At 39.3% G+C, this 27,997-nt stretch overlaps 1 protein-coding gene across 4 annotated transcripts in view; it reads right to left on the reverse strand.

Annotated features, from left to right (window-relative positions):
- Positions 1-27,997, reverse strand: part of GON4L (gon-4 like) — a 93,546-nt gene that overhangs the window by 22,487 nt on the left and 43,062 nt on the right. For all 4 annotated transcript variants that reach the window (XM_060090707.1, XM_060090706.1, XM_060090708.1 and 1 more), the window contains 8 exons: positions 25,348-25,449; positions 10,096-10,136; positions 9,394-9,497; positions 6,683-6,881; positions 6,064-6,150; positions 4,759-4,930; positions 3,138-3,282; positions 1,888-2,038 (listed from right to left, as the gene is read on the reverse strand). In XM_060090707.1, coding sequence (XP_059946690.1) covers positions 1,888-2,038; positions 3,138-3,282; positions 4,759-4,930; positions 6,064-6,150; positions 6,683-6,881; positions 9,394-9,497; positions 10,096-10,136; positions 25,348-25,449 — 1,001 coding nt within the window. The remainder of the gene's footprint in view (positions 1-1,887; positions 2,039-3,137; positions 3,283-4,758; positions 4,931-6,063; positions 6,151-6,682; positions 6,882-9,393; positions 9,498-10,095; positions 10,137-25,347; positions 25,450-27,997) is intronic.

A 27,997-nucleotide genomic window follows, 5' to 3' on the forward strand; every position in this document is an offset into this window, starting at 1 on the left:
AGTAACAATAGTTACATATACATACCAGGTATATAGTACAATAGCAAAACTAGGAAATTACATTGGTCATGTCATGTCATGACAGACAATGAATACAAATAGTTTAAACCTAAAAATTTGTTTCTTGAGCACTCTTCCTCAGAATGCTACTAGGATGTGCTACACTAAAACAAGGCAAAAATGATGTGGGGTTCAGAAATAAAAGGATCCAACGTAAGTAAGAGGTGAAATGAATCCCCAGGATGATGGTGAAAAAAAAGCCAGAGAAGACGTTAGTGCAGCAAGCCAAGAGAGCAACATGGGTAGAGTGGAACAGCATCAGAGCACTCTGGTAAGGATTTCTTCAGGCAGATTGAAAATGATAGCAGGACACCTAAAATATCTGAACACACTGAAAAGAGATTTATAAAACTGCAGTAGACTTTAGTGTTGAACTGGTAATACCTACATCATAAAACCAAGTCCCACTCATCCTCCAAAAATTCAATTATTAACACCAGGAGAAACAAAATGTCCAGCAGAAAAAGCAAAGTAATTATGATACACTACATAGCTCAGCTGTGAGGAGCTTTTAATCGTGCTTATAACGTAAACTCTAAAAACAATCTAAGTGGGCTTCCCTGGTGGCGCAGTGGTTAAGAATCTGCGTGCCAATGCAGGGGACATGGGTTCAAGCCCTGGTCTGGGAAGATCCCAGATGCCACAGAGCAACTAAGCCCGTGCGCCACAACTACTGAGCCTGTGCTCTAGAGCCTATGCCCTGCAACAAGAGAAGTCTCCGCGATGAGAAGCCACGCACCACAATGAAGAGTAGCCCCCGCTCACTGCAACTAGAGAAAGCCCGCGCACCACAACGAAGATCCAACACAGCCAAAAAGAAATACATGTATAAAAAAAATAAAAACAATCTAAGCAAAACTGTGATATAATTATAGTGAGTGGTGAGACTATAGGAGTGTGGAGAGAACTAAGTCTTCGTCTTCCATGGTTTCAGTTTAACAGAGGAGGCCTAAATCCAAAAAATCAAGTGGGGACTTCCCTGGTGGTCCAGCGGTTAAGAATCTGCCTTCCAACACAGGGGATGTGGGTGTGATCCCTGGCCGGGGAACTAAGATCGCACATGTCACAGGGCAACTAAGGCCGCACGCTCTAGAGCCTGTGAGCCACTACTAGAGAGCCTGCACGCTGCAACTACTGAGCCCATGTGCCACAACTACTGAGCCCGTGCACTCTGAAGCCCGCAAGCCACAACCAGAGAGAAGCCCACGTGCTGCAATGAAAGATCCCACATGCCACAAATGAAGATCCCACATGCCACAACTAAGACCCAATGCAGGCAAATAAATAAATATTTTAAAAAAATCAAGTGGTAGCAAATATAAGCATGCCACCTAGATATGGAGGTAAATGTACCATCATCCACAAAAACCTTGCTTAGCAGGAAATAGGGAGAAAAATTATTGTCTTTCATGACAAGTCTCATAGAACTATTTGATTCTTTAAAGTATACTTTATAACTTTGATATAAATATCTAAATATAAAGAGTTAAGGAGAAGGATATAAGTGGACTGTGGCCTACCCTTTGAAGAAGGTTAGAGTGGAAAAAAAATGAGAAAATGAATAGCTAGAGGAAAACAGATTCAAGAAGTATTTTAAAATTTGAACAATTTTATATTTAGGAGAAATATGTATAACAGAGGAAGAAGATGACACCCTAGAGGAAAATAATGGATCACTGTTCCTGGAAAGGAAAGAGGGCGATTAACCTAGTGTGCAGGTGGGAGGAACTGACCTTAAATAAAAGGCTATTCATTGAGACTAAGCAAAAGAAAAGGAATGGCTGCACTCAGGCGAGGTCTCCGGTGGAGCGTGCAGGGAGCACTTACTTTAATGATGTTGTCAGGAGCTCTGTTCATGTTGAGGTTCTTGATTCTCACTGTCAGCTGGTGGGCAGTCTTGCAAGTGAGAAGGTACTTGCTGATTAGAGGCTTAGGAAACTCGGTCCCTTCAAAGTGCTTCAGTCCTAAAGCTAACAAACTGAGAAAGGGGCAGTGGCACTCAATCTCACCTGACAGTCCATCCTGCTGAAAAGCCTCCCAGATGAACTCCACATTCTATAACCCACTTTGTCTACACCTAATTCTCGTACAAGTTAATGGCAATTCAATAGAAAATTTCAGATATTTACTGAGTGCTAAGAAGTACTATGTGAATAAGACTCAATGAGGAGTTCCCAATCAAGTGAGAAGAGGAAAAACCAGGCATAAATCACTAATAAATGTCAGATCATGACACACTTTATACTAATAATACAAATGAAATTTGAAGCAAGAAGAATGGCTCTAACAAAACTAATATAAAATGAATATTGGGCACCATGTTAGACATATTAAGTAGCACCAACACTACCTCCCAACATAACATATTCAATTACAGTTACCTATGTACATATTTGCTGATGGCAGTGGGGAAATACAAATCAAGAGCCATAAAAGTGTTCATAACCTTTATCAAATAATCTCACTCTTGAGAATTTACCCAAAGAGATAAACTGGAAAGATTTTCAAAAGCTCTATGTACAAAGACCCTTGGTGAAGCCTCACTCAGAACAGCTAAACAAGAGCAGGGGGTGGGCGGACTGGCAAATAAAAGGACTATCACAGGGCCATTAATATTGCCTTAAAAGACAATATACAGAAACAAAAATAAGACAATGTTACAGCATGGAATCTGATAGAAAAAACAATTTCAAGAAGACGTTAAGTTAAAAAAAGCAAAACAAAATTACACTTATACTGCCAATAATTATATAAGAAATGCAAAAAGAAAAATCATTGTCTTGGGGTGGTTAGGATCATGGGAAAAAAATTGTTTTCCTTTGAAAATTTTCCTCTAACAGTATTACAAGATAAGTTTTTACAATAAATAAAAGACAAAAAACAACTTAAAATGTTTCAAAAATGTGTACGTCATTCCCTACAAAAAGCAGTCTTTGGCACTGCTGGGACAAGCACATACTACAGGACTGCACCCATCTACACTGCTTTTCTTTTTGTCTTTTGTGTCAATTCTTTCTTATACAGGTCTTCTCCTTGGGATATTTTGTGCTCTTGTTCACCTCACAGTAAACCCTTACTTGTCCTCCGCCTTGGTGAAGAAAATCTTATCCTGAGGATTCTTTGCCTTCAGAGAACACACTGGAAGTAGCTCTGGATACATGAAAACCTTGCTTGTGGCTAGGATCCAAGCCACTTGCTTTGGCAAACAGGGAAATTCATAGGCTGTAAGAAAAGAATTCGTGATAAATGAAATTCGAGAACAAAAGAGGGCTTCACAAAAGCTTCTGAATGCATTTTTGCATTTAGATAGAGCCACCCCTACCTAACGTGATGCCCTTCCACCCACGTGCCCCCCTCCCAAAAGTTTCCACAATCTTTCTCAGCCTAACATACACCTAAAAGGAGTCCCATTCAATGTTATTAAAAGTTGATTCTCTTTTTCTTTCCTGTGTGGAATACTTAACACACTAAGTAACATAAGCACTTATAAAGTACCTAGTAATACCTGGCAGATAGTGTATGCTCAAAAAATTTTTACCTCCTTCCCCCTTTAAATCCTTGAAAGATAAGTGACCTTCAACAATGCTTTCTTTCTTCCAGGATAAGATTCCAACTTCTTTAATCTCCCTCACAAATCTGGTATTCCAAATTTTATTTTATTTGATTCTTACTTAACTTTCATTAAGTTCTCCCAGATTCCTCCTGAGGTTGGGAACAAAAAAACCATAAAGAGAATGAGACAATTCAGTCTCATTCATTTCTGTCTTGCTGTCTAAGCCTCTCAATTCCAGGCACTTCTGCCTTTCCAGAGATAAGCGCCACTATACAGTCATATTTCTCCTTCCATAAATGTTATTTTTATATCCCCAGAAGAAAAACACAGGACACTATATGTATAAGTCGTAACTGTAGTCTGGTGTTAAATTAAGTTTTCATTACCAACATATAACTAATAAAGTAGTTTGAGATCAGTGTCTATGACATAATGCACTTAAATTCAACTATATTCAATTTAACTGTAAGAGTCAGGGATTTAAAATCAAGTCCAAAGACAAACCCAAATCCAGAGCAAAACACAACTAATTTGCTAAACTAGGAACAAATCAGAAGCAAATATTTAATTTAAGGGAACAGCAAATATCTTCTCAAAATATACTAAACCAATGCAAGGTAGAAACCAAACCTTCAAATTTCTTTAAAATATTGAACATGGTAAATGTACAACATCTCTAATTTGTTCCTAACTCCCATATCAATGTTTCACTCAAAATGGAGATATCACTATAATCATTATGGGAAATAAAATGATCTTAATGAAGAAGTGAGCAGAAACCTAAGCACAACCTGACTTTACCACTTGACTTCCATCTTTATCAGATACCAGTTTGTCTTGACCTGACTCCTAATACTTACCCTCATATCTACTTAAGTCCAATTATTAGCAGGAGTCCCACATCTCTACCCGCCACAACCCTGCCCTGTCCACTGCCTCCATCCCTTACTTAAGCTCAAGTATTATCACCTAATTCTAGAACTTAGATAATGAGCACAAAGGGAGGATAAAAGAGAGAAGGAAAAAATTACAAACACCCTGTCCCCTCCACCCCTAGGAAATTATCCCTAGGAAATTATCTATGGGATAAGACTCCCACCTCTCATTGCAAGTAAAAACTTAAAGCGGACACATCTGTCCCCTACCAGTCTTCTTGACAGTTTTACGAGGACTCCAGTCAACGCTGACATGTGTGTTGAAGTCTTCAATGAGTTGCACAGCTCCCATCAGGTTACAGGGTTGGAACAAGGTCTGAAACTTGGGGTTGAACTGATGATGAAGGGCGATGGAGCTTTGAGCAAAGGTTCCCAGCTCTTTCTGGGAAAACAGGACACAAAGGAGATCTAAGTTCCAGACAATTAATACCAGTAGCCCTTAGCCTCTGAGTGAAAAACTGTCCTTCCTACAATAGTATAAAAACAGGTAAAAATCATCATAAAGTCTTCCATAATTAACATTTTGCCATTAAGACTGTTCTTTTGCTGAGTCCTCAGATATTTGGGGATTTGTGATACACTAATTTGCTCTTGTTTTATTCTCAGTCTGAGTGTTCCTCAGCCTCTTGGATGTATGGTCTAGCTCCCCAGCTAGAATTAAAATTCTCAAGAGTGAGAGCCATTACTTAATAAAATAAAATAAAAATTTTAAATGTCTTCATTGGTTTCTCTGAAGAACAAAGTATTTCTCATGATCCTCTGAACACAATAAGAGGGAAATAACACTCTGCTGACTATCGAAGGAAGCTCAGACTACTAGCCAACTCAAACTCCAAAGAGACTTACCCAAGAGGCAAAGAATATCCTCATTACCTACCCCAAAGTTCAGGAGCAATTTTTATAGGATTTTAACACATTACTGACAGGGGGATTTTTGCAGAAACTAACTCCTGTGGCTGTAATACGTCTCCGGTCAAAAATGTGTTAAAATTTGAATTTTCTTCTTTTTGGCCACGCCCTACGGCTTTCAAGATCTTACTTCCCCGACCAGAAATTGAATCTGGGCCCCTGAAGTGAAAGTGCCGAGTCCTAACCACTGGACCTCCAGGGAAATCCCCAAAATTTGAAATTAAAAGCCCTTCCTCCAAAATATTTCATAACGCCATGAGCAACATTAATTTTATACATAAAACACTGATACTGAGCCTAATAAATAATGAATTCAATAAAAAGAAGAGAAGTACCAAAAGCCCAAGATGAGTGGATCTAAAGGTAAGAGAACCCAATAAAAAGGTAAGAGGAATAGTCTTAAGAAACTGAATACTCTCTCCGTCCTTTCATGGGAACCAGTAACTTATGTTTTATCAGCAAGCACATGAAGCCATACAAACAGCTACCAAAAGATGCAGGAGAGAAGAATAAATGTAGCTTATGATGAGTCAATATTTGTGAGAAATGACTTCCAAACTAACTGCATACACAATTCTTTAGAGTTAGGGATATTTGAAACCTTACAAGAAATATCCTGGTGGTACTGGCCTCCGAACTGAGACTGGGGTTGGAGGTGGCGAGAAGGTGAATTTGCGTCAAGAGCTGCACATGCTGGGGAGGGAAAGAAAATAATATAGTGACATGTTATGAAGTTGTCATTTCAGGAACCCAGAAGACTTTACCAAGATGTTGGTGACTTTAGCATATATGTTTGGCTTTCTAGAGAGACTATGAGAACAACACAGTATCTTGGTATGAATTTTTTTCTCAAATATGGTTCCACTTGAGCAAAATGACAGAACCAGAGGAAGTTTAACCTCAAGCCAGAGGGACTAAGATTAGAAAGAAGAAAAAACTACTCTGGCAATAAGGCTGTTAAATTCAGAAGGGATTACTAAAGATTCTTTGAAATCTATCATTCTGAATACTATCAGGGTCCTTACATGCATTCTTACCTGAGCCATAAGGACATGAACATGATGACCTTTCAAGGTCCTAACTGATGTGAAGATCTTGTGGTCCTGTGGTTTCAGTGGTTATCAAGACACCTATTTCCGACTTTTCCAAAGCTGCTAATTTAATGTTTGGCTTTGAGCCAGGCCATGGGATGATCCAATATTAACATTACCAAGAAGAGTCTTACCTGCTGCATCTGCTGCTGGAGTCTCCTCCTCTGTGCTGGGTCTAGAATCAGAGTCTGATGAACTTTCTCACTCTGGGGCTTAACCCTCTCTACCTCCTGCTGCTGTTTGGCTGAAGATTTCCTCATCTTCAGCTGTTCAAGTAGCTCCTTCACTGTGCGATGCTGCTCATTTAGCAAGTTGGCCAGTGGTTCCTCAAACCTATCCTCAACAGGGAGATGATTGGATTTGAACATTTCCCTGGGTCCACAACACATCCAGTTCCTTCTAATGGTGGGCTAAGCAAGTCTGAACAACTTCCATCTACTGCTAATCCCCAAATCTCACTTTAGCCGATAGGCAAACTCCTATCCTACCCAAATCTTCTCCCAAAGTTGTTAGCATAGATTCAAATAAGACGGTTCTGAATCGCCCCCCAACCATTCTTCTACATCAGTCTTCTAAGTAATATCGTAATGAAGGGGAAATTAAACAAAAATCTAAGAGTAGGGAAGTATCTGGATAACAAAGCAGCCAAGGAGCTAATGGGAACCCATCACTTTTCATCACACTGACAGCCAAATTAATCTCGGACTTGTTCTTAATGGTGATACAGAATCTTCTCCAAGTTTTCTAACACTACCCTCCTACCCCTACCTCCTGAGAGAGAGAGACTGTGTCTGGGGCTGAAGTAAGAATCCAAATACCTAGCATGCTAGTTCTGAGGCAGAGGCAGAACAAGACACTCAAGTGATTAAGCAAGAGCTGATACTCTGTGCAATCAGGATAAGACCTGCTCAAGTAGCTATGACTAGCAGGTTATCATAATTCAAGAAATCCTCTAGGGCTTCCCTGGTGGCGCAGTGGTTGCGAGTCCTCCTGCCGATGCAGGGGACGCGGGTTCGTGCCCCGGTCTGGGAGGATCCCACATGCCGCGGAGCGGCTGGGCCCGTGAGCCATGGCCGCTGAGCCTGCGCATCCGGAGCCTGTGCTCCGCAACGGGAGAGGCCACAGCAGTGAGAGGCCCGCGTACCGCAAAAAAAAAAAAAAAAAAAAAAAGAAATCCTCTAGAATTTAGCAACAGTTAAATGATAATAATCTTTATCCCCAGAGGCTGTTGAAAAAAGTTATGTTTCCTTTTACAGTATTTACTGTGAGTATAGGCTGGCACAGGGTGAAAACCTAAAGACACAGGCCTGTCCTCTGTACAATTTTACTGAGAATTGAAATCTCTTGATTATCTGCATTACTAGCAGAGGAACAGAAGAACAGAAGCATGAAAAATGTAGATAATGCAAAAAAAAAAAAAGCCTGCACCTGACTTTAATAAGTATTACCTGGATGGGTAGTTGATAAGGGGAACACAGGTAACTCACTTTCCCTGTGATATCTTACTTAATCAAAGATTAAGCTAGGTTTGCATTTCTAGCTGAAAGAAAAGCAGCAGCAGCCCAAGCAGATCAACTGAATACTGAAAGGTAACTGAATTGGAATAAGGATTTTTAAGTAGTTACATAATGACCAAATTTTAAAAATTCATACACAGAGTTGACTAGTGGAACTGAAATATGTTTACAGATCAAATCCCATGATAACAAGTTCCCAGGTTCTATTCTGCTACACTAGAATTTTTTTCTATGAAATATGGCATGAAATAAGTGGGTCAAATACAGACTCTAAGAAATTTTGAAATTTGTTCTCAAAAAAAAAAGGTAAATATATGAGGTGATAGAAGTGTTAATTAACTTGATGGGGGGAATCCTTTTACAAAGCATACGTTTATCAAATCATCAAGTTGTACACTTTCAGTATCTTACAACCTTATTTATCAATAATACCTCAACGAAGCTGAAAAAAAAAGGAACTCCTGAGATTTCTGTTGTGGATATATTATGGTAGTTATTGTAATGGAGTATGACTGATATTTCTGACTTTTACACAATGATTAGTATACCTTGTCTTTTTCACTAAATTTGCAAGTTCCCTGAAGGTCTAGCTTTCAGGTGGATCCAAAGCTCTCTAGTTAGGTAATGCTGTTAAGTTAAAACACAGGACTAATTAGAGACTATGTGTCTTTCAGTTTTGCTTTGTTCCATGCATGGCACAAACCATACCCTGACATCCAGCCAGTCACCTAAGGATAGTATGCTGCTACTCAGAATGGATAGCAATAAAGTATGGATAAACTATGCAAACTCACCACAAAAACTGGGGAAAAATTTAAAGCCTCTACTCTCCAGTGGGACAATGGAAGTGCTAATTTAAGTGAAGAGGGCAGTACACACATTTCAGACTCCAGGGCATTACTTCAGGTGCTTTATGGTTTGCTCAATTAATGCCTTGGTGACTAACAAAGGTTCATTAACATTTACTAGATGTTAACGACAAACAGAAGAACAAAAGGGACATACTGGATATTACAATTTGGGGTAGTTTCTGTGGCTGGCCACAGAGTCCTACACACCTCTCCAGCACCACTCACCTGGAGAAGCTGCTATGGATGCCAGCTACTGCTTTTTCTCCCTTCCCAAACAGGTACAGCTTGGTCTATAGCTGCACTGCCCCATAAGGAGACTTATTCACTTGACACCTAACACCCACAAGGGACTCTGCATCCTAGTATCAGTAACAGCAGGTAGTCAGGGATGGGAAATTGTTAACCAAAATTTCTCAAAACCTTTTCAGACATACACTTTTCCTCCATTCTAAGTCTCAAGGTCTTTGGTTAGCCTACCGTAGGGCTTGAGGGGTGTTAAAGTTAGGCCGAGGCTCAGCCACACATTCCTCCTCCTCTGGGCCATCATCTTCCATGTTGGAGAACCCCATCTCATCTTGAAACTGAGGGCAAAGGAAAAGAAGGATTTTCCTGGGGAATGGGCATGCAAAAGTCACTCTAGCAGTGAGAAAGGAAAGTAAAGACTAGTTTACAGGACTTTAATAACGCGGGCGCACAGAAAGGGCTTGCATCACAACCTTTCTCACTTCTGGGCTCGCACAATCCCGCACATGGGGTAGCTATTATGCCAGGAAAAAAGTTTCTCAATCAGCCAACTTGTAATGGTAAAGACAGAGCATGGATAACTTGAAATGATCAGAATATCTTTAAAGAGATAAATTTATGAGAAAGGTAACTATTTGGGCTCAGAATAATCTAAAATTAGTTTGCAATCTTTAAGGATGCAACATGTGATAGTGAAGAGTCCATCCAAAAGCTTGCAAGGAAAACTTTATTAAGAATAACCTACATATGGATAATCAAAGTTTATTACTTAGCAAAATTCTCCTGTCACTATATTCTCTCCTGGGTGGACTGAAAGGGGAATGGGCTTGGTTCACACCACGCTTCTGGAGAGAGAGGCCCTGAGACCAAAGGACAGAGCTTGCTGGAGAATCCACTTTTACTATTCTGAGTTCTCATTCAAAGATCATTACTCACAGTTTCAAACAGCTCTTCCATCAGTTCATTCACTTCCTTTTCTGCAAAAAAGCCAAACGGTATGCTGTTGGCACTTGTTTGTTTCATTTTGCCATAGGGGGAATTCCAAGAAAATTCAATGAAAGTTGTTTTCAGCAAGGCTTTTAACAAAATCCCATATCTACCCACCATTCACTCATTCATTTAAAAACATTTATTGAACACCAACTATATGCCTTAATCCCTGGTTCTAGATGCTTAGATACGTGACAGGACTTTACTCTCATGAAGCTTAAATTCTAATGGGAAAACACACAAAAATGTAAGCTAGATTTTATAATGAGATAAATTCATATTTGTTGGCCTATCCTACTGAATGGAGTCAAGAAAGAAGTCTCCAGCAGTGTGTCATAGGACCCTATCTTTGGACCTGAACTATTCAGCAATCCCATCAACAACCTAAAACACCCAGAAAACACACTTACCAAATCTGTAAACGATATAAAGCTGAAAGGGATCGCCAGACCAACTGATGACAGATTCAAAATTCTAGGTTTTCTCAAATTAATTGGATGAAACATAATGGGGATAAATTTAAAGTCTTACATTTAGGATTTTCAAAACTCAGCTTCTTAAGTGCACAAAAAGGTAACATGGCTCAAAAACAATTAATCTGAAAAAGATCTCTATGTTTTGGTTGACCTTAAGTTCAATATGACACAGTAGCTCCAAAACAGTGCTCACAACCAAGAAGGCAAGCATATCACTGAATCAAAGCAGTCTCAGACTCTATCTAGAAGACTGTGGTCATTTCTGTAAAAGCCGTTCTTAAGATGGCATTAAAAAGCTAAAATCCAAATGTTAGTGAGGATGTGGAGCAACTAGAACTGTAAAAAGAATTTAAAGTGGAAAGCCACTTTGGAAAAAGGTTTGGCAATTTCTCAGCAAACTAAGTATACAGCTACCTTATGACCACTGATTCTTCCACTAAATAGCTGACCCAAGGGAAATAAAACATTTGTCCACAAAACCTTGCACAAGAAAGTTCAGAGCTATCTTTATTCAAGACAGCCAGAAATTAGAAAGAACCCAGGTTCCATCAACACCTGGGGATTGATGAAAAATAAACAAATTGGTATATTTATACACTGGAATCCTACTCAGCAATAAAAGGGAAGAAATTAATGATACAAGCAATGTGCATGAATCTCAAAAACATTATGCTAAGTGAAAGAAGCTGTATACAACAGAACATATACTATATGATTCCATTCACATGAAGTTTTCAAAGAGGCAAATCTAGGGCTTCCCTGGTGGCGCAGTGGTTGAGAGTCCGCCTGCCGATGCAGGGGACACGGGTTCGTGTCCCAGTCTGGGAAGATCCCACATGCCAAGGAGCGGCTGTGCCCGTGAGCCATGGCTGCTGAGCCTGCGTGTCCAGAGCCTGTGCTCCGCAACTGGAGAGGCCACAACAGTGAGAGGCGCGCGTATCGCCAAAAAAACAAAAAATAAAGAGGCAAATCTAATCTGTGATAGAAGAAAAGGGAACAATGGTCGCACCTGGGAGGATGGTGTGGGGACTGACTGGGAAGAGGCAAGTGGGTACTTTCTGGGGTGACAAATCTCTATCTTGTTAGGGGTTTGAGTTATACAAGAGGAGGCACATTGAACCTCACTGAATGGTATACTTAAGATTTCTGTACTACAGTGTGTATAAATTTACCTAAAAAGAATAACCGTAAACAAATACTGAGTTCTAATTCATGATATGTATGCTGAAATGTTTAGATACCTACAACTCACTATGAAATGCTTTTAAAAAAAATGGATTCATAGATGGATAGCTGCATGACTAAGCAAATATATGAAAAGTTAACTATAGAAGATAGGTAGTGGGTATACGGGTGTCCACTCTACAATTCTTTCAACTCTTCTATATGTTCAAAAAGTTTCATAATAAAATGTCATGGGGGAGAATTTTCTTTAAAATAAAGGCTAGAATCCAGACGAGGGTAACTTGGGGGTTGAAATGTGGAAAGCCTGGCATTTAGAGAAGTGAAAAAACTTGGTATGTTTAGCATAATAAAGAAAAAATGTAGAAAAAGAAACATACTATGCACACTTAAGAGTAAATTACATTTTATGGCAACAAAGGACAAACAGAGAAATATAAAAGATAGATTCAGGTTCAATAAGGAAAATGCTGGGGCTTCCCTGGTGGCGCAGTCGTTAAGAATCTGCCTACCAGGCTTCCCTGGTGGCGCAGTGGTTGAGAGTCCACCTGCCGATGCAGGGGACACGGGTTCGTGCCCTGGTCTGGGAGGATCCCACATGCCGCGGAGCGGCTGGGCCCGTGAGCCATGGCCGCTGAGCCTGCGCGTCCGGAGCCTGTGCTCCGCAACGGGAGAGGCCATAACAGTGAGAGGCCTGCGTACCGCAAAAAAAAAAAAAAAAAAAAAGAATCTGCCTACCAATGCAGGGGACACGAGTTTGAGCCCTCACCCGGGAAGATACCACATGCCGGGGAGCAACAAAGCCCATGCACCACAACTACTGAGCCTGCGCTCTAGAGCTCGTGTGCCACAGCTACTGAGCCCAGTGCCATAACCATTGAAGCCCGTGTGCCTAGAGCCCATGCTCCACATCAAGAGAAGCCACTGCAATGAGAAGCCCATGCACCACAACGAAGAGTAGCCCCCACTCGCCGCAACCAGAGAAAAGCCCTCGCGCAGCAATGAAGACCCAAGGCAGCCAAAAAATAAAAATAAATTTTAAAAAAATTAATAAGGAAAATGTTAATTGAAGAGGTGTTCAAGAGTAGGACACACTATCTGCAGAGCTGATGAACTCCCTGTCACTGGAGGTATCCAAATGGACTGAAAGGTCACATGAGAGAAGCTGTTAACAAACGCTTAAGTGGGAGGAAAATATATGTGACCACAGGAGGCTTTCCAAACTCTGTGATTCTAAGCTTTTTTTTTTTTTTTTTTTTTTTGCAGTACGCGGGCCTCTCACTGTTGTGGCCTCTCCCGTTGCGGAGCACAGGCTCCGGACGCGCAGGCTCAGTGGCCATGGCTCACAGGCCCAGCCGCTCCAAGGCATGTGGGATCTTCCCAGACCGGGGCACGAACCCGTGTCCCCTGCATCGGCAGGCGGACTCTCAACCACTGCGCCACCAGGGAAGCCCCTAAGCTTTTTTATTTTTAAATTTTTATCATCCATGTAAGAAAAGTCCTATTAAAGGGATTATAATTAAGCATGATAACATAAGACAACAAGGGGTAGAAACAAAATTAAAATTCTATCCCAGTTTTTACTTATGACCATAGAACTCTATGACTAGAAAGGAAGACCCATCATTCAGGCAACCCAGAAAAGTTCACTATTTGATTGGCAAATACTGTCAGCCCCGTGAAAAACACCGGCTCTAAGGCAATAAACAACACAAAACCCAGGAGAAGCTCACAGTTTAGGGAAGGAGACAGATATAAATAAGCAACTATGAGAGAGATGAGTATTAAAAAGGACATATAAAATAGTATGGATATAATCAGGAGGAGGAACCAAGATGGCGGAGTAGAAGGACGTGCTCTCACTCCCTCTTGCGAGAACACCAGAATCACAACTAGCTGCTGGACAATCATCGACAGGAAGACACTGGAACTCACCAAAAAAGATACCCCACATCCAAAGACAAAGGAGAAGCCACAATGAGACGGTAAGAGGGGCGCAATCACAGTAAAATCAAATCCGATAACTGCTGGGTGGGTGACTCACAGACTGGAGAACACTTATACCACAGAAGTCCACTCACTGGAGTGAAGGTTCTGAGCCCCACATCAGGCTTCCCAACCTGGGGGCCCGGCAACGGGAGGAGGAATTCCTAGAGAATCAGACTTTGAAGCCTAGTGGGAATTGACTGCAGGACTTCAACAGGACTGGGGGAAACAGAGACTCCACTCTTGGAGGGCACACACAAAGTAGTGTGTGCACTGGGACCCAAGGGAAGGAGCAGTGACCCAATAGGAGACTGAACCAGACCTACCTGCTAGTGTTGGAGGGTCTCCAGCAGAGGCAGGGGGTTGGGGGAGGCTGTAGCACACCATGGGGACAAGGGCACTGACAGCAGAAGTTCTGGGAAGTACTCCTCGGCATGAGCCCTCTCAGAGTCTGTCATTAGCCCCACCAAATAGCCCAGGTAGGCTCCAGTCTTGGGTGGATAAGTGACCTGGAAGTCAGGCCAAACACCCAACAAGGAGGGAACACAGCCCCATCCATCAACAGTCAAGTGGATTAAAGTTTTACTGAGCTCTGTCCACCAGAGCAACAGTCAGCTCTACCCACCACCAGTCCCTCCCATCAAGCCTCTTAGATAGCCTCATCCACCAGAGGGCAGACAGCAGAAGCAAGAAGAACTACAATCCTGCAGCCTGTGGAACAAAAACAACATTCACAGAAACACAGACAAGATGAAAAGGCACAGGGCTATGTACCAGATGAAGGAACAAGATAAAACCCCAGAAAAATAACTAAATGAACTGGAGATAGGCAACCTTCCAAAAAAGAATTCAGAATAATGATAGTGAAGATGATCCAGGACCTCGGAAAAAGAATGGAGGCAAAGATCAAGAAGATGCAAGAAATGTTTAACGAAGACCTAGAAGAATTAAAGAACAAACAAAGAGATGAACGATACAGTAACTGAAATGAAAAATACGTTAGAAGGAATCAATAGCAGAATAACAGAGGCTGACGAACAGATAAGTGACCTGGAAGACAGAATAGTGGAATTCACTGCTGTGGAACAGAATAAGAAAAAAGAATGAAAAGAAATGAAGACAGCCTAATAGACCACTGTGACAACATTAAACGCAACAACATTCGCATTATAGGGGTCCCAGAAGAAGGAGAGAGAAAGAACCAGAGAAAATATTTGAAGAGATTATAGTGGACAACTTCCCTAAGATGGGAAAGGAAATAGCCACCCAAGTCCAGGAAGCACAGTGAGTCCCATACAGGATAAACCAAGGAGAAACACACTGAGACACATTGTAATCAAACTGGCAAAAATTAAAGACAAGAAAAATTATTGAAAGCAGCAAGGGAAAAATGACAAATAACATGCAAGGGAACTCCCATAAGGTTAACAGCTGATTTCTCAGCAGAAACTCTACAACCCAGAAGGGAGTGGCATGATATACTTAAAGTGATGAAAGGGAAGAACCTACAACCAAGATTACTTTACCCGGCAAGGATCTCATTCAGATTTGATGGAGAAATCAAAAGCTTTACAGACAAGCAAAAGCTAAGAGAATTCAGCACCACCAAATCAGTTCTACAGCAAATGCTAAAGGAACTTCTCTAAGTGGGAAACACAAGAGAAGAAAAGGATCTACAAAAACAAACCCAAAACAATTAAGAAAATGATCATAGGAACATACATATTGATAATTACCTTAAACGTGAATGGATTAAATGCTCCAACCAAAAGACACAGGCTTGCTGAATGGATACAAAAACAAGACCCATATATATGCTGTCTACAAGAGACCCACTTCAGACCTAGGGACACATACAGACTGAAAGTGAGGGGATGGAAAAAGATATTCCATGCAAATGGAAATCAGAAGAAAGCTGGAGTAGCTATACTCATATCAGATAAAATAGACTTTAAAATAAAGAATGTTATAAGAGACAAGGAAGGCCACTAAATAATGATCAAGGGATCAATCCAAGAAGAAGACAAAACAATTACAAATATATATGCACCCAACATAGAAGCACCTCAATACATACGGCAAGTGCTAACAGCTATAAAAGAGGAAATCGACAGTAACACAATAATAGTGGAGGACTTTAACACCTCACTTACACCAATGGACAGATCATCCAAAATGAAAATAAGGAAACAGAAGCTTTAAATGACACAATAGACCACATAGATTTAATTGATATTTATAGGACATTCCATCCAAAAACAGCAGATTACACTTTCTTCTCAAGTGCGCACGGAACATTCTCCAGGATAGATCACAGCTTGGGTCACAAATCAAGCCTCAGTAAATTTAAGAAAACTGAAATCATATCAAGCATCTTTTCTGACCACAACGCTATGAGATTAGAAAAGAATTACAGGGAAAAAAATGTAAAAAACACAAACACATGGAGGCTAAATAATACGTTACTAAATAACCAAGAGATCACTGAAGAAATCAAAGAGGAAATCAAAAAATACCTAGAGACAAATGACAATGAAAACATGATGATCCAAAACCTATGGGATGCAGCAAAAGCAGTTCTAAGAGGGAAGTTTATAGCTATACAAGCCTACCTCAAGAAACAAGGCAAATCTCAAGTAAACAATCTAACCTTACACCTAAAGGAACTAGAGAAAGAAGAACAAACAAAACCCAAAGTTAGCAGAAGGAAAGAAATCATAAAGATCAGAGCAGAAATAAATGAAATAGAAACAAAGAAAACAATAGCAAAGATCAATAAAACTAAAAGCTGGTTCTTTGAGAAGATAAACAAAATTGATAAACCATTAGCCAGACTCATCAAGAAAAAGAGGGAGAGGACTCAAATCAATAAAATTAGAAATTAAAAAGGAGAAGTTATAACAGACACCACAGAAATACAAAGCATCCTAAGAGACTACTACAAGCAACTCTATGCCAATGAAATGGACAACCTGGAAGACATGGACAAATTCTTAGAAAGGTATAACGTTCCAAGACAGAACCATGAAGAAACAGAAAATATGAATAGACCAATCACAAGTAATGAAATAGAAACTGTGATTAAAAATCTTCCAACATGGCTTCCCTGGTGGCGCAGTGGTTGAGAGTCCGCCTGCCGATGCAGGGGACGCGGGTTCGTGCCCCGGTCTGGGAGGATCCCACATGCTGCGGAGCGGCTGGGCCCGTGAGCCATGGCCGCTGAGCCTGCGCGTCCGGGGCCTGTTCTCCACAGCGGGAGAGGCCACAGCAGTGAGAGGCCCGCGTACCGCAAAAAAAAAAAAAAAAAAAACATCTTTCAACAAACAAAAGTCCAGGACCAGATGGCTTCACAGGTGAATTCTATCAAACATTTAGAGAAGAGCTAACACCCATCCTTCTCAAACTCTTCCAAACAATTGTGGAGGAAGGAACACTCCCAAACTCATTCTACGAGGCCACCATCACCCTGATACCAAAACCAGACAAAGGTACTACAAAAAAAGAAAATTACAGACCAATATCACTGATGAATATAGATGCAAAAATCCTCAACAAAATACTAGCAAACAGAATCCAACAGCACATTAAAAGGATCATACACCATGATCAAGTGGGATTTATCCCAGGCATGCAAGGATTCTTCAATATACGCAAATCAATCAATGTGATACACCATACTAACAAACTGAAGAATAAAAACCATATGATCATCTCAATAGTTGCAGAAAAAGCTTTCAACAAAATTCAACACCGATTTATGATAAAAATTCTCCAGAAAGTGGGCATAGAGGGAACCAACCTCAACATAATAAAGGCCATATATGACAAACCCATAGCAAACATCATTCTCAATGGTGAAAAACTGAAAGCATTTCCTCTAAGATCAAGAACGAGACAAGGATGTCCACTATCACCACTATTATTCAACATAGTTTTGGAAGTCCTAGCCACGGCAATCAGAGAAGAAAAAGAAATAAAAGGAATACAAATTGGAAAAGAAGAAGTAAAACTGTCACTGTTTGCAGATCACAAGATACTACACATAGAGAATCCTAAACATGCCACCAGAAAACTACTAGAGCTAATCAATCAATCTGGTAAAGCTGCAGGATACAAAATTAATGCACAGAACTCTCTTGCATTCCTATACACTAACGATGAAAAATCTGAAAGAGAAATTATGGAAGCACTCCCATTTACCATTGCCACAAAAAGAATAAAATACCTAGGAATAAAACTACCTAGGGAAAAGGCCTGTATGCAGAAAACTATAAGACACTGATGAAAGAAATTAAAGATGATACCAACAGATGGAGAGATATACCATGTTCTTGGATTGGAAGGATCAATATTGTGAAAGTGACTATACTACCCAAAGCAATCTACAGATTCAATGCAATCCCTATCTAATTACCAATGGCATTTTTTATGGAACTAGAACAAATCATCTTAAAATTTGTATGGAGACATAAAAAGCCCTGAATAGCCAAAGCAGTCTTGAGGGAGAAAAACGGAGCTGGAGGAATCAGACTCCCTGACTTCAGACTATACTACAAAGCTACAGTAATCAAGACAATATGGTACTGGCACAAAAACAGAAACATAGATCAATGGAACAAGATAGAAAGCCCAGAGATAAACCCACACACCTATGGTCAACTAATCTATGACAAAGGATGCAAAGATAGACAATGGAGAAAAGACATTCTCTTCAACAAGTGGTGCTGGGAAAACTGGACAGCTACATGGAAAAGAATGAAATTAGAACACTCCCTAACACCATATGCAAAAATAAACTCAAAATGGATTCGAGACCTAAATGTAAGACTGGACACTATAAAACTCTTAGAGGAAAACATAGGAAGAACATTCTTTGACATAAATCACAGCAAGATCTTTTCTGATCCACCTCCTAGAGTAATGGAAATAAAAACAAAAATAAACAAATGGGACCTAATGAAACTTAAAAGCTTTTGCACAGCAAAGGAAACCATAAACAAGACAAAAAGACAACCCTCAGAATGGGAGAAAATATTCGCAAACGAATCAACGGACAAAGGATTAACCTCCAAAATATATAAACAATTCATGCAGCTCAGTATTAAAGAAACAACCCAATCCAAAAATGGGCAGAAGACCTAAACAGACATTTCTCCAAAGAAGACATACAGATGGCCAAGAAGCACATGAAAAGCTGCTCAACATCACTAATTATTAGAGAAATGCAAATCAAAACTACAATGAGGTATTCTACAATGAGTTAGAATGGGCATCATCAGAAAATCTACAAACAACAAATGCTGGAGAGGGTGTGGAGAAAAGGGAACCCTCTTGCACTGTTGGTGGAAATGTAAATTTATACAGCCACTATGGAGAACAGTATGGAGGTTCCTTAAAAAACTAAAAATAGAATTACCATATGATCCAGCAATCCCACTACTGGGCATATACCCAGAGAAAACCGTAATTCAAAAAGACACATGCACCCCAATGTTCACTGCAGTGCTATTTACAATAGCCAGGTCATGAAAGCAACCTAAATGCCCATCGAAAGACGAATGGATAAAGAAGTTGTGGTACATATATACAATGGAATATTACTCAGCCATAAAAAGGAACAAAATTGAGTCATTTGTTGAGACGTGGATGGATCTAGAGACTGTCATACAGAGTGAAGTAAGTCAGAAAGAAAAAAACAAGTATCGTATATTAACGCATGTATGTGGAACCTAGAAAAATGGTACAGATTAACCGGTTTGCAGGGCAGAAGTTGAGAGACAGATGTAGAGAACAAACGTATGGACACCAAGGGGGGAAAACCGCAGTTGGGTGGGGATGGTGGTGTGCTGAATTGGGCGATTGGGATTGACATGTATACACTGATGTGTATAAAATTGATGACTAATAAGGACCTGCTGTATTAAAAAAAAAACAAAAAAAACAACTAATACTACACTTTCTTTGCGCTATTTGTATGGAAATATGTTAATATAAATGTTTCAGACATTACATGAAATTTCTAAAAATCTTATATGTTCTGGTATAATGTTATAAGTCATAATTCTAGTTATTACTTTAAAATGTATATCTCAGAAATAACTAAATTTCCCTGTCAATTGTATTATTATGAACTTTCATCAAATCTTTAACCGTGGTCATTTTTAAGTCTTTTGTCATTTACAGACAGTTCTGGGTGTACTCTGATGCTTTCGCAAAAGTGTTCCTATAAAATGGTTTCATCTTCACGGAATTCATGGAAAAGACAAGTACAGGTTTCTGGTAACTGATGATACTGCTGAACTGAATGAATAAGCATTTTCAGAACTCTAATGGAAAACTGATGAATTCATAAAAGTGCTAACAAAAGATCAAGATAAAAAAAATTGATTGCATGGGACTGAGTGAACTGATGAGGATGATTATAATTTTTGTGACTTTCTGTTTGAATTAAAAAAAAAAAGAAAAATCCCACAAGGACTCAGAGGCAAAAAATATACAAATCAATTTTCACTGCAAAGTAAAGGAGCTGTTACAGTGGAGGTTTACTGGACTGAATGTCAATATTATGACACAGCATGAGTGTGTTTCGTGTTTGGTAATTGCAGTCATTGTTGCTTTTCTTGCGGTCATCCATTTACAATGCTTGGTGTCAGTTTATGTATCTCTTGTAAAAATAAAATACAGTGTGTGTGTGTGAGTTGTGAAAAAAAATAGTATGGATTACAGAGCAAGAAAATCAATCCTAACTGAGGAGGATCTCCCTGAGAAATTACAGTTGACCCTTGAACAACATGGAATTGAACTGTATGGGTCCACTTATATGCAGATTTTTTCAGTAAATATATTGGAACAATTTGGGGGGGACGTGCAACAATTTGAAAAAACCCTCAGACAAACCACAGAGCCTAGAAATACCAAAAAAATTTAAGAAAAAGTTAGGTATGTCATGAATGCATAAACTATATGTAGATACTAGTCTATTTTATCATTTACTACCATAAAATGTACACAAATGTACTCTAAAAAGTTAAAATTTATCAAAACTTACACACACACTTACAGACCACACATGGCACCATTCACAGTTGAGAGAAACCCAAACATAAAGATGCAGTATGAAATCATAACTGCATAAAATTAACTGTGGCATATACTGTACTTCTGTAATAATTTCAGAGCCACCTCCTGTTGCTAGCATAGGTGTTGCAAGTATCTGCTTAAAACATCTCCTGAGCAGTTCGTCTCTCCAGCAAATTGCGTACTGTAGGAAAAAGTAATCTCTTGTGGTTCCTGAGTATTTTTCATCAAGTTTAGTACAATACCATAGGCCTTGAATAACACCATGGTACCCATGCGAAGAGCCACTAGTGATGCTGGAAATGCTCCCAAGAAGCAAAGAAAAGTCATGACATTACAAGAAGACGCTGAATTGCTTGATATGTACCAGAGATTGTGGTCTGCAGCTGTGATTTCCCACCATTTCAAGATAAATGAATCCAGTGTAAGGACCATTGTAAAAAATGAAAAGGAAATTCATGAAGCCATAACTGCCGCTATGCCAGCAGGTGCAAAAACCTTGCGCTTTTTGTGAAATACCTTTTTATCTCATATTGAAAATGCAGCTTTTATGTGGGTGCAAGATTGCTATAAGAAAGGCATACCTATAGACTCTAATATGATTTGAGAAAAAGCAAAGTCATTATACGACAACTTAAAGCAAAAGGAAGATGAAGGGTCTAAGTCTGGAGAATTTAATGCCAGCAAAGGATGGTTTGATAATTTTAGAAAGAGGTTTGGCTTAAAAACTGTCAAGATAACAGGAGAAGCAGCCTCTGCTGACGCAGAGGTAGCAGACAAGTTCCCAGACTGAGGAGAAAGGATATCTGCCTGAACAGGTTTTTAGTGTAGATGAAAGTGCCCTATTCTGGAGGGGAAAAAAATTTAAAAAAATAAAGCCTCAAAAGACATTAGTAAGGAAGAGAAGCAAGCACCAGGATTTAAGGCAGGAAGGGAGAGGCTAAGTCTACTGTTTTGTGAAAATGCAGTCACATTTACCACCAGGACTGCCCTTATCTATAAAGCTGCTCACCTTGAAAGGAAAAGATAAACACGAGCTGCCAGTCTTTAGATATACAAAAAGAAGGGCCTTTCTATGGATTGTTTCCATCGATGCTTTGTCCCTGAAGTCAGGAAATACCTTGCCTTTTAAAGTTCTTTTGAAATTGGACAATGCCCCTGAGTACCCAGAACCCCATGAATTCAACACTGTAGGCGTCTAAGTGGTCTATTCACCTCCAAACATGTCTCTAATTCAGCCTCTAGATCGGGGGTCATAAGGACCTTTAAGGCTCATTACACACAATATTCTATGGAAAGGATTATCCACACTAAAGAAAAGACCCCAATGGAGAGAACATCACGTAAGTCTGGAGGAAGGATCACACCACTGAAGAAGCCATCACTGTTAAAGAAAAAGCCATGAAAGCCATCAAACCTGAAACAATAAATTCCTGCTGGAGAAAACTGTGTTCAGATGTCCTGCATGACTTCACAAGATTTACGACAGAGCCAATCAAGGAAATCATGAAACAGACTGTGAATATGGCCAAAAAAAGATGGGGGTGAAGGGTTTCAAGTTCTGAATCTTGGAGAAATTCAAGAGCTAACAGACACCACACCAGAGGAATTAACAAAAGATGACTTGATGAAGATGAGTGCTTCCAAAACAGTGCCAGATGATGAGGGAGAAGATGTAGAAGAAGCTGTGTCAGAAAACAAACTGACATTAGACAATCAGGCAGCCGGGTTCCGATTATTTAAGACTGCTTTTGACTTCTTTTACAAGGATGCTTCTATGATACAGACTCTGAAAACAAAGCACATGGTGGGAGAGGGACTGGTACCATACAGAAACATTTTTAGAGAAATGAAAAAGCAAAAAAGTCACACAGAAATTACAATGTATTTCCATAAAGTTACACTCTCTGCCTCCCCTTCCTCCTCCACCACCTCTCCTGCCTCTGCCACCCCGAGACAGCAAGACCAACCCCCCCCTCCTCATCAGCCTACTCAATATGAAGACAAGGAGGATGAAGGCCTTTATGATGACCCACTGCGACTTAATGAATAGTAAATAATCATCATGTCTACAGTTAATAAACTTATCTGTTGTGTATGTGTGTGTATCTTTGTGTGAAAATCTACTAACTGTATGGCAAGAATTGTATGAGATGTCTTTGTGTCATCATCATCATCATCGCCTAAGTATTCATCATGTAGAACATCATGTACAAGACTTGTATTGAAATGGATAGCCTATCCTTACATAGGCATAAAGTGAGTGATATTTAATATAAAATTAATAATTAATAAAATTAATGTTAGTTTTATTAATGATTTATAACTGTGCTTTCAAAGAATTACATTACCAACTGTGTATCAGTCTATTATCACATTTTTTTAAAATGTAACAATGTTTCCAATCCTGTACATGAATATGACTGTAATACTGTATGCCATAAAAATTTTGTAACCATTTAGCAGTGTACTGCTGAATGGTTACAAAATTTTGTAACCATTCAGGCCAGAGTACTAAGAAGCGATCTGTGAAGCAATCATATCAATTACACTAGGCTACTATCAAGCCATCATACTGTTGCTTCTTCATTATCAATGCATGAATCCTTATACCAATAAATAAATGTTCCTTTTTCACTTTTCATTTTTCATTGTCTAGTGTTTGTAACATGTATATCTACAGTGTTTTGTATCATATAAGACAATATTAATATAGATACTGACAGATGATTCAGCTTGTAAACAGATAACATAAACTTACAGTATCCATAAATACGGTACTGTAAATGTATTTTCTCTTCCTTATTATGATTTTCTTAATAATATTTTCTTTTCTCTAGCTTACTTTAAGAATACAGTATACAAAACACATTATATATAAAATACATGTTAATAACTTTATTTTATTGGTAAGCCTTCAACAGTAGGCTACTAGTAGTTAAGTTTTCAGGGAGTCAAAACTTCTAGTCGGATTTTCAACTACACTGGGGTTGGGCATCCCTACCCTCTGAGTTGCTCAAGGTTAACTGTATCTATAAACTGAAGAAAGTAACAAACAAGAAGGGAAGGCAAGTGTACACCAGGATGAGAGCTGAATTGAAATGCAATCTCCTACTTTTCTGCTTCAAGCACAAAATGTTTCCTGACCAGCACATGACACTGTGGACCATTCGCTCCTTCAAGACTCTTCCCTTGGTTTCTGAGACACAAGGCTTTCTTGTTTTTTCTCATACCTTCCTAGACCCTCCTTCACAATTTTCTCAAAACCTAAATCCTCAAGCCTTTTCTTTCTACACTTTCTCTTTGATTCCTACTGCTTTCCTTTCAATGCAACCTTAACTGTCATAACATACCAAAATAAATGTAACATCTTCATAAAGGAAACAGCATTCTAATCTTAAAAACATGAAAGATGAACTAAAGCAACAAAACAGAACATAAGTCCTAAAGGATTGTGTTTACATAATTCTCTTTGCACAAAGACTTGCATTATTTAGGTACATAATAAACACTTTTGGATACTTATAAAACTTTCTTCATAACCTCGTCAAGAGCCAACGTCTTACCTTCACCATGTTGTGTATACTATTCCAGTACAGGGTCATGCACACACTCAATAAAAATCAACAGTTCCTGAAATATGTTTTTCATCATTGGCAAACTAGCAATGAAATAATTTTAAACAAATGACTCAAGCCAAGTTATTTGTTTTCCATGCCTCCAATCTTGCTCTCTTTACCCACCAAATCAATACATTAAACTGGCATTAAATCAAAGTGATATTTCTAAAATCCAAATCAGTTCCTATTTATTTCCTGCTTTGAGCTCTTTGAGCTCTCCTTTTTGACAGATCAAAACTCAGATCTAAGGTTCTCCATGAACTGAACACTGCTTAACTCTTCTATCACCACTCACTCATACAACTTAACCAAACTACTTACTATTTTCCAAACACATGTATTGTTTCATAATTCCATGGTTTGCAGAATTCTTCTATTTGCAATATCCCTCTCTGCCCCCATTCACCAAAAATTTCTTACTGCTCCTTCAAAACTAAAATAAAACATCCCATTTTGTGAATCCTTCCCTAACCCATACCATACATTAGGACAGTATAACCCTCGTTTAGGCCACTAGTGTATACACAAACTATTATTATAGCACCTATCACTTGGTACTATAACTGTTTCTGTTTGTATCCCCCTACTAAGCTGACATCCTACAGGCAGAGGCCATGTCTTATTCATTTTGGTACAATCGCTGCCAAATACTCAATACATGACTGTGGGATGTATAAATGAGTAACTGATAGGCTTCCTGGATATATACGTAAATTTAAAGAATTATAGAAATAAATGGGTAGAGGAAGCTTAAATGTCTTGAGTGGGCTACAAACTTCAACCTCAAAAATCTGCAAAGTAAACAAAGGTAGATGTGGAGAAGTCAAGACCAGGACTCATAATAAACACAGACTCACTGGTGATTCTTACTGCCCGGTCAGTGCGGAAATCCTCTGTGTCTGGTTCATCCAGGTCTTCCAGGAAATTATATTCTGGATCGTCATCATCATCTGCCTCATCTAGGAAAAAAAAATGTTTTAGACACTTATTCCCAACTCTGAACTCATATCTCTAATGAAAATTTAAGATGTTCAGCACCATAAGAATCTACTCCAATAAAGCACATTTATTCTGAAGTTTTTATTTTATTTTTTGCTTATTTTTTGGCTGGGCCACACGGCTTGCAGGATCTTAGTTCCCTAACCAGGAATTAAACCCAAACCCTCAGCAGTGAAAGCACAGAGTCCTAACCACAAGGGAATTCCCTATTCTGAAGTTTTTGAACAACTTATTCTTTTTTTCCTCAGTGCCTGTGCACAGATCATTTCCCACAGCGGACTCATCTCACCTATTCTCCCCAATTAGCCAAGTTCCTTCCTTCCTTCCTTCCAACAAAACTTAAATTTCTCAAAATGCAGCAAAAGCCTGAAAACTGAACATATAATTTATCTCAGTAAACCCACTTAGAGTAGTGCATCTCATTAAAATAATATTTTTGTAAAACTCTTTATACAAAGGCATTGATAGTGAAAAAAGAAATGACCCTAATTCCCAATAATTAGGGAATGACTATAATTATGATGCCTTAGTATAAAATAGTATATACATATAGAATATAAACATTCTATACATGTTCAACACATTCGTGACAAAAGTACAACACAATACACACATAATACCCATAAGCATAAGAAAATTATATCCCTACAATAACTCAGAAATAACTAAAAATATACAAAAATAACAAACATTTGTAATGGCAGAGCATAGACATATGGGTATTTTTCTCCCTTGCAATTTTCTCTAATGTTGATGCTATGATGTCTTTTAGATTCCTAACTAAAAATCTTGAAGGAGTCAATCAATTATGGATTGTTATATATATTTTTTTCTTTAATAAATTTATTTTATTTATTTATTTTTGGCTGCAATGGGTCTTTGTTGCTGCGTGGGCTTTCTCTAGTTGCAGTGAGCAGGGGCTACTCTTAGCTGTGGTACGTGGTCTTCTCATTGCGGTGGCTTCTCTTTGTTGTGGAGCATGGGATCTAGGTGTGTGGGCTTCAGTACATGTGGCTCGTGGGCTCTAGAGCACAGGGTCAGTAGTTGTGGTGCACGGGCTTAGCTGCTCTGTGGCATGTGGGATCTTCCCAGACCAGGGCTCGAACCCGTGTACCCTGCACTGGCAGGCAGATTCTTAACCACTGTGCAACCAGGGAAGCCCCTGGATTGTTATACTAAGATAAAATTTTTCCTGGGACAACTTTAGATCAGTATCGTCTAACAGAATTTTCTGCAAGGTCGGAAATGTTCTACATATGCATTGTATGACAACGGTAGCCACTAGCCACATGAGGCAACTGAGAACTTGAAATGTGGCTAGTGCAACTGAGGAAGTGAATTAAAACAAAAAGCAAAAACAAAGTCTAGAAAATGAGAATAACTAATTCCTTACCACTATGTAGCCATTACACAGGAGAGGGAGATCTCTATGTATTACAATAGAAAGATGTCTAAATTATATTAAGTGAACGAAGAAAGTTGCAGATGCAGGACAATATGTATAGTATGATTCCTTTCTTGGGAAAAAAGATAAATATGTGCTTGATTAAACACAGAAAAAATATCTAGAAAGAATTAACAAAGACTGAAAAATAGAACTCTTTCTTTTCTTAATTTTTCATAATAAATATTTTTTATTAAAAATAAAAATAGGGCTTCCCTGGTGGTGCAGCTGTTGAGAGTCCGCCTGCCAATGCAGGAGACGCAGGTTCGTGCCCCAGTCCGGGAAGATCCCACATGCAGCGGAGCGGCTGGGCCCGTGAGCCATGGCCGCTGAGCCTGCGCGTCCGGAGCCTGTGCTCCGCAATGGGAGAGGCCACAACAGTGAGAGGCCTGCGTACCGCAAAAAAAAAAAAAAAAAAAAAAAAAATATATATATATATATATATACACACACACACACACACACACACACACACTTACACACTTTTTTTTTTTTAATTTTTGGCTGCATTGAGTCTTCATTGCTGTGTGCGGGCTTTCTCTAGTTGTGGCGAGCGGGGGCTACTCTTCATTGCGATGTGCGGGTTTCTCACTGCAGTGGCTTGTCTTGTTATGGAGCACGGGCTCTAGGCGTGCAGGCTTCAGTAGTTGTGGTGTGCGGGCTCAGTAGTTGTGGCTTGTGGGCTCTAGAGCGCAGGCTCAGTAGTTGTGGCACACGGGCTTAGCTGCTCCACGGCATGTGGGATCTTCCCGGACCAGGAATTGAACCCGTGTCCCCTGCATTGGCAGGCTGACTGGTAACCTCTGCACCACCAGGGAAGTCCCACACACACATTTTTGATTCATAATCACTGGAAAATTTGTACTGATAAACCCCAATCTAACCTGACATTCTTTACTCAACATTTATTGTTTATTATATATAAATCTGCATTGTATATATATAGCTATTTAAATGTAAAGGCTTTTTCACCCATCTATAGGTTTATCCCCCAATAAAAATGTTTTAAATCCTTACGAATGGAATCCTGTCTTCGTAATCTCTATAGTACTTTCTATGTAAGT

Source organism: Mesoplodon densirostris, chromosome 2 (genome assembly GCF_025265405.1).
Source record: "Mesoplodon densirostris isolate mMesDen1 chromosome 2, mMesDen1 primary haplotype, whole genome shotgun sequence".
In the NCBI taxonomy this organism is placed as follows: domain Eukaryota; kingdom Metazoa; phylum Chordata; class Mammalia; order Artiodactyla; family Ziphiidae; genus Mesoplodon; species Mesoplodon densirostris.